The 8,511-nt window shown below is 30.8% G+C and overlaps 1 protein-coding gene across 1 annotated transcript; it reads left to right on the top strand.

Annotated features, from left to right (window-relative positions):
• Positions 1-6,379: 6,379 nt before the first annotated feature.
• On the top strand, positions 6,380-8,240 carry LOC127723822 (5-hydroxytryptamine receptor 2B-like). Its single transcript, XM_052230549.1, has one exon. The coding sequence runs from the start codon at positions 6,537-6,539 to the stop codon at positions 7,509-7,511; it is 975 nt and encodes a 324-aa protein (XP_052086509.1). The 5' UTR covers positions 6,380-6,536; the 3' UTR covers positions 7,512-8,240.
• The last annotated feature ends 271 nt before the right edge of the window (positions 8,241-8,511 follow it).

The following is an 8,511-nucleotide window of genomic DNA, read 5'->3' on the forward strand; positions in this document are numbered from 1 at the left end:
ATTCACAGTACCAAATCAGGAAATATATGGGTCAAGTGAAATACCTTTCTAACAGAGCAGGTGTGTTTGAATAGAATAAGAAAAGCTTCGTGCTGTTTCAAATGTTTAAACTGGAAGTGTATTTCTTAGTTGTATTTTTTGTTTTACTTTCGTTCACTCATTTTTTAGTGGAAAATTTTGGCATATTAATTATTTTATTTATGAAATGTATAAAAAAAAGTGGGACAAATGTTGTTCACTAACTCCTCTTTGGATTAATACAAAAAGTCCATGGCTTTATAAGTGGATCTTAAAAATAAATAACTGAAAAAAAAAAAAAAAAAAACCAATCTAGTTTAATTATTCTTCAACCCCTGCAAATGTTTAGTCAGCCCTTCTACATAATACTTAAATAAAATTTTTTCAATGTTTTTATTAACTTTCAAAATTTCCCCCTGACAACCAACTAGACAATAGTTTTTAGTTGACAAAAGGCCTAAAAGTACATGCGATGCTTTATAGCTAGTAGATACATTTGTTTTTTTAAAACACAACTGTCATATAAGGATCGTAGTAATGCCAAGTAGATAAGTTTATCGGGTTTCAAGAGCTAAGTTGACAGCGCGGGTCATCCCTTCAATGGCTTCCTTTTTCAGGATTGAAAAAAATAATCGGCGTTATTGAGAGATAATTTTGACGAAGTAGAATCCTGACTTTCTGTAGAAAGTTCTATTAATTTACACAAAGCCAAGCCCCCTTTAAAAATTATATGAAGATCTGTCAATTCTCAGCTTCTAAGCAGAGCCAATAAATCAACAAATCATTGAAAATATTTTTTTATACAGTATTTAAAGTGTAAATTAAATATTTATTTTTTTATAAATGCCTGTGCTCATAGTACACCTTGAGATGACCCCATCTAAAAAGGTTACCTGTCGTCCTAGGCATAGGTGTAAGCGCTACATTGTATGTCGATAAATTTTCGAAAATGTCTATTATAAAGGATGTATTGTTTATATTATAACATACGAATTTTAACTAAATGTAGATTTATTTGATAGGGTAGCTTTCTTATTTTAATTTCTGTATCAATTTTGATTGATTTTAATGTAATCTAGCATCAGTACATTGCCTTATTCTAGCTTTTATTTTTCTTCGATAGTTACAATAGGTGTGTTATATTTGCAGCTCTGTTTTGTTTTCTTTCTTAAGAGTTTATAGATCTACTGCCTTTATTAACTAGAGTATTAGAATCTGAAAAGAAGCTACCATTATCCATGTTATTCTTTAACTTCACGTTCTACTATATATTTTAATGTCGCCTCATTAAATAACCCAGAGTTTGCTGACTTTGTTAAACGTATCCATTCCATCGAAGTTGAAATAAGGGTTACCACCGAAATATTTTAACATCATATCGTAACCTACAGCTAGAAATGTACAACGAGGGTCAGGTTGAGAAAAACAGTTACGATAGAAATAATGATTTTAGCTTCCCAATTACGAACTGTCCATTTAAATGTAGTAGCATTCCATTAGTTCGTGCAAATGAGTATATATCTCACAGATGATACAATATTCAAGGGCTTACGTTTCATATCATGATTTCCTTGAAAGAGAGTTGCTGCTTACCTGAGAGCTTTTGTTCGTTGTCTTTGTTTTAATGATTTACAAACAAATCTTAGTTTTTTTTTGTTTTTAACAACGGAAAACGATAACAAATTGAGTTTTTGTTTTTACCTTTTAATATTGCAAAACGAAAAACGAATGGACACAATATAAACAGTACGGACGGATATTTATTTTCATATTGTTTTTTGAAATTTTGATTGTTACCATTTTAGGATGAAATATCATTACATGGATTTAAAAGGTGAAATAAGATTCTTTTCTGGTTTGGTTTAAACAATGTTTTATTCGATAAGTCAAATCATGCTATATAATATAATACAGTATAAACAATGGGATCCTTTATTGGTTTAAATTATGTATCAACAACATTAACTATAATACGGAGGCTATAATAAAATTTGTTTGCTAGTCTGTGCTTTTTTTGAATTTACGGCATATTTTGAATTGGTCATTCTCAATTCTATTACCCTGCACTTTAAATACATTTCCTTGTTTTTTAAATTAGGAACCAGTTTGCTATATTTTAAATAACCGGACTATTAACGGTAAAAAAACAACAAAGTACAGGAACACCAGTTAACGATGTGTAAAAATAAAATTTTTTATTGGATACACCATTTGAAAGGCGTGTAATAATAAGTTTGATGGACGATATAAATTTCAATATTCACTTGACAACCATAAAAAATAAGGTTAACATTTCTGTCATATGTATCCGAATGTACACCTATAAGCATACGGAAAAAAGATTTTAGAGATCTATTAAGGTATGTTTGTAATGCTTAACTAGATGTCCTAGCCCTATATTTTAAATAACAAATAATTGAATAATAACAAATTTGATTAAATAACTCAGTAAATAAATAATAATATAATCTTCATCTTCAACTGCAATAAATCAACACCTATAGTTGTTTACTTCCAAGTCATTTGGTCTCTTGTGAGGACTTGTCTCATTGGCACTCATACCACAACTTATTTTCAAATTATATTAGATGTGAGGTCTGAAGTGATGATACATTTCATTTACCATTTTGATTTCATGGTACGCAATTTTATCACAATATTTATTTTTTCAAAATTATCAAGACTATTGGTGCCACTAATGGATAAGGAGGTGAATATCAGTTTTACACACATGTTAACCTTGGTGTGTCTGATGTTTTTTTTATCATTTACCATCAAGTATAGGTATGTTTCTGCTGGTAGAAAGTATGAGATACTAAATCAGTTGTACTTACAATAAGGTGTTCAATCATAATCATTTTTGGACACATGAGTTTACCATGGGTGTTTGATGCGGCTCGTATTGCTCAGTCTTTAGTTTTCTATCAAGTGTTTCATCGACTTGATCGTCTTTTCGTCGATTTTTTTTTTTGCCATGACGTTGTCACTTTGTTTTCGTCTAATGAGGTGTAAATGTCACCTTAGTGTCCGCCTGTTTATATATCAATACTTTTAGCTAAAAACAAACAAACACTTCCTATTTTCTATTACTGTGCAGGAAAAGAGACAACAGTCTTATAATTTCAGTTTTCATATACAACTCTGCAATAAATGACAAAACCAATTTATTCAAAATTGAGTTTTTGTTTTCAGATTTTGATTTCTCAAAACAAAACACGAATGGACGCAAATAAAGTCGGAATTTGGACGGACACCTATATTTTGTAGAAATGTTGATTGCCACCACGCTTGTTTTACGTATTGTAACATCAATTCAAATGGTAGAAAATCGCTTTGATATGAATAATGAAAAAATATCTATATACTTTGTTGAGGAAGTTATTTTAAACAATATTTCAAATCTTTGTTTGACGTTTTCTTGTAATTAAAGCTCAATTGAAACTGGTATTTTCCATTTTATGTTGTCCTGCACTTCAAATACATCTGATAATAGTGAAACAATTTGGTATTTTTAAAATGATCAGACATAAAGTGCTGGAAAAACATTTTTTTTTAACAAATTACAAAAAAAAACAAAGAAATCATTTAGACAATAAGTATCGGTTGATTAATCGACTGTGTTGTACGTGTTGTATTTCCAAGTACTGACTAGGTTTTCTTAAATAAATGTATGCACACAGCTGTTTAATGTAACAGAAAATCTCTTCGGTTCAGAATAATTTGCTGTTTTATGAGTAATGTCGTCTTACTGCGGATCGTTACCCTTTGAGCTATAACATTAAAAATCTGATTCATCGTGTCGGTCTCGTAACATAGCTGGATATTTGATAATTGCAACAATGTACATGTTTTTTATCTAATATTTTCCTGTTAGTGTTTGACATCCATATTAAAAACTTATAAATTTTATGTTAAATCTATATCCTGATTTACTATCTTTTGATTAAAATATGCCTTTGAACATATACAATGTATCTGTCAAGCATGGTAATTTCAAACAAATTCTTTCGCGGTATTCAAACTGTGGTAAATTATCAATAATCATATTGAATTTCGAATGACAAAAATGGTAATACATGCATAGTTAAGAGAAAAAAATTAACAACAAGTCGAATAATACAAGTGGAAAGTGAGTATACTGTGTAGGTCAGGCAATTGTTGATTATTTGTTTTGTCGTACAGACTATCATGATATACGGATATAATTTGAAGTAATAACATGTGTCTTATTTGAGTTGACGTTTAAATTCAGACAAATTATTTCTACCCCTCGTAATAATATTATTTTTTTTCAATTTTCAATTATCAATTCATTCAAATTATAATCAGCTAAAACGTTAGGTTGAAAAACAATACAACTGCATTCACATTTTATGTGATTGAACTGTGATGTTGGTTGACTTCAAATGTGAGAAATGAGTATTCAAAAAACTTCTTGACCCTACTTAAACATAGATGTATGGATGTACGTGAGTTGATTTTTTCTAATAAATATATTATAAAAGTAGCAATGATTGCGTTTGATATTTATGTACATGGTTTAACTTACGAAATATCAGGGTTGTAGGAACAGATGTGAATGGAATACAGCAAACATTAATTCATTTAATGTCTGTAAAACCATGGAAAGCTGTATATAAACAGTCATTCTCCATAAGACAAATATGTAAGTATATGGCATGCCATTCTCGTCAAAACAATATTGTAGCCATTATTTGAAAAAAATAATCATTGCTTTGTAAAAATCGAGCTCTTTCAAACCGACCGTGTGGATGATTGATTAACTATTGACAACATTTATCAGAAGTATGAGTAAAGTCTAGGTAGGAAAGGTTAACTATGATCAGTTTTATTTCTCACAGTTTTCAACAATAGATACCCTAAGGTACCTTTGGGGAGTCATATACATATTCAAAATCATCCTAAGTAAGTTAATGAGATATACTCGCAAATAACAGTGTATAATTTTTCATTCTCATTGTGTTTTTTTTAATTTTTTAAAATTTAGTTTGTACTTTTATTTCTAAGTGTGTTTTTTGAACTTAAATTATCGTAGTGTGTTTTTTTAGATCTCATTGTATAATTTGTAATTCTCAGTGTGAAGTTTATTTTTAATCCAAGTGTTTTTTTTATTAATTTGTATTTTTTTCTTTTTTATAAAAATGGCTTAAACATAATTCAGACGTGAACGGTTTGCCATAAAAGTTAAACTTAGATAAAGACTCTAATGAACTTAGCATTTTAGTTATCAGGAAAATAAAAAAAATATGTCACCTCATACATGTCATACTACAATGTTCTTGTAAAACAATAGAGTGAACGCTGTTAAAGCTTAAGAAATATTTATGTTTTCATTGTATACATAATCTTAAAGTGCGTGTTGTGATATAACTGATTAGCAACTAACAATTTAAATGTTTACTTGGAAATTGTAACAAATAAGGATGGAATTATTTTCATATGTAGAAGTATAAACAACTATATACACAAGGACAACACGATTAAGAAAGATCGATTTAGGTATGTATGTAATGCTATGAGTTCTTAATGCTTTATAACATTTTACATATAATCTAACAGTAACAAAAATATTATTGAATAAATTAGCGAATAAATAACAATACTATCTTTTCTTCATCTGCACTGAGCAAGCATACTATCAGATGTTTGATTTAAATTGAAAATAAATTTTTGACATGACCGTATATTTTTAGTAGTAATTAGACAACCGACAGTGCCATTGGTGAAGCCTTGAGAACATGCTGTTTGTCTTCTCATCTTACTGATTTGATTGTTTCCTTTGTTTCAAACTGTTCGGATGTCCACGGTGGTCTTCGTGCTTGTATTATAAGTAGGAGATTAACATGCAAGATCTTAGGTAGGTTCAAACCCAGAAACAATTAACAACATTGACGTTTGTTGCTGCGTCACTAACAATTGAAAAGTGATAGGATATAGTTTAGTCGACTCCGAGTCAAAACTAGTCGTATTTGTAGAATAAACCGGAACAATTAAGATGTGATAATGGACGTTAAAAATCAACATGTAAGTAAACTACTAAGAAAAGTTTTGTTTGTTTTATCTTATCTTGTGAACTAGCACGTAAATTGTCTGGCTTAGCATCGATGTCTATGTCAAATCAGGGTCCACATTTACATATTCGTCACAAAATCATCATTCTGTGTAACATTTACGAAAATAAAAAGAAATACATTCCGTTCACACTATATAAATTGTGTTGTTGATTTAAGGCAAATGTCATAACTCATTGAAATAACAGTTATTTCTTGTTATGTTGTTGAAATGAAAAGAGATAAAACAGCTGTATAATTTTTTCCTATATCATTTTCAGAATGGCATCAAATTTTACAAACGGAACTTTTACAAGTTTGAGTGAAATAGAATACCAAGAATTTCTGGACAGAGGGATTCCAGCTACAATATTCCTGCTATTTCTGTCAGTCGTAGGAACAATTGGCAATATACACACAGTCTTAGTATATACGTTATCGCCAGTCATGGCAAGATACTCCGTTCGAGTTTTTATCATTTGGCTTTCCCTTGTCGATCTTACATCATGTTTGTTGTGTATGCCTTTTAAGATTTTTGATATCCGATACGACTACACATTTTCATCTGTCGGTGCTTGTAAATTCTTTAGATTTCTTAATCACATTGTAACAGTGGCCTCCGGCTGTTTATTGACTGCAATTGCCATTGAAAGATATAAGATAATTGTCAAAAACTTGCCCGTACTATTTGCTAATTCACAAAGGTCGAATGTCATATCTGCCAGTCTGTTAGGATTATCCACGATATTGTCAATTCCTGCAGTTATATTTTACGGTCTGAACGAAAAAGAAACAAACATTGTTGGCCTTACAGGCAAGGATTGTAAAATTTTATCAGAGTATCACAGTATACGTTATGTAGGAGTTTATTACAGTATATTAGTAATTATCAGTTCAGCTGGCGCTGTCATGTGCATCGTTTCATATGGAAACATACTGTGTAAAATTTATACTCGGAAAGATTGGAGGGAATCATTAGGAAAGAAACCAGATTCGTCTTCCAATAAACCGTCTGAAATAAGTTCGGGGACCACCCTGGTTATATCTACTATTCCACATGGGGAGGAAAAATTGAATAATGTGCACACTGAAATTTCGTACAGTGAAAAGAACAAGGCTACTCGTTCAAAACACAATCTTGGAAATGCGATTCGACTAACAATAAGCTTCATGATAGCAACCGCTATTTCCTATTTAGGATATATGTTATATGTGTTCACATTCATGGTCATAATGCTAAATCCTAAGATGTATCAAAATATTGTCCAACCAGTATCCAACATTCTATTGCGCGGATATTTTGTCAACAATGCAGCCAATCCTATCGTATTTTGTCTGTTTGATAGAACTTTTCGACAGGAATGCTTGGAATTGTATGGAAAAATATTTTTAAAGAAAACAATATCGCCGGCATTACCCTGATTCAAATTTCTTTCAAGCACAACTATAAATAAATTTTGATATGAGAGAACGGTGAAAAGGGTATTATATTTCCAAAATGGCGTATGTGTGACTGTCATTGCTTGGGCATGTTATATATGCCAATTGGTAGTGATTAAGATTATAACAAAATGTTAACTGCTGTAACCCTTTTATTGACATTTTTACCTATTATCATGATTATGTCTGTTTGTTTTGTTCACACATCGTTGTCAATATAATGGAATTTTATACGATTGTCATACAAGTGAGAGGTTTAGCCAGCCATAAAACCAGGTTTAATCCACCATTTTCGACACAACAAAATGCCTGTACCAAGTCAGGAATATGACAGTTGTTATCCATTCGTTTGATGTGTTTGAGCTTTTGAGCTTGCCATTTGCTTAGGGACTTTCCGTTTGGAATTTTCCTCGGAGTTCGGTATTTTTGTTATATTACTTTTCTTTGTTTTTGTATTGCATGTTAATTATTCACATCTTACAGCTACGAATAAAACATAATGTAAGGAAGACAGCGTAATCAAACAATGCCAGATGACTAAGTTCGATTACTGAAGGTTAGTGCATGCCTTTACAGGTTGGCCATCACATATGTTGTTCAAGGGAGTCTGCTGTATTGGTAACTGTATCAAACCAGAATGTATGGATGAAGTATTAGTGTAACATATATTAGTATAAGAAAAATTGTTTGGCGTTAATACTGACATGTATATTCCCCTGTCTGAAAAGTATATTAACACAAATACAGAACTATAAGGTAAATCAAAAAAGGGATAGTCCATAACACCTGAGAAAACCAAACTCTACACTGCATCAATCAATGTACAGACTGACAAAAATCCCACCATATTCCTGATTTAGTACAGGACGTTTTAGATTTCAATGAACGTTAATTTTATTTTGTCATTGCATAAGGTCATCTTTTTAACCGGTTCATGACGTCTTTACACTAAATCTGTTGGATGTGTACTGACTTATATTAG

The sequence above is a fragment of the Mytilus californianus genome, unplaced genomic scaffold (genome assembly GCF_021869535.1).
Source record: "Mytilus californianus isolate M0D057914Y unplaced genomic scaffold, xbMytCali1.0.p SCAF_13, whole genome shotgun sequence".
NCBI classification, from domain to species: Eukaryota; Metazoa; Mollusca; class Bivalvia; order Mytilida; family Mytilidae; genus Mytilus; species Mytilus californianus.

Bases quoted from the DNA above. Each gene is read 5' to 3' on its own strand.
- LOC127723822 (XM_052230549.1), top strand. From the start codon at position 6,537: ATGGCAAGATACTCCGTTCGAGTTTTTATCATTTGGCTTTCCCTTGTC.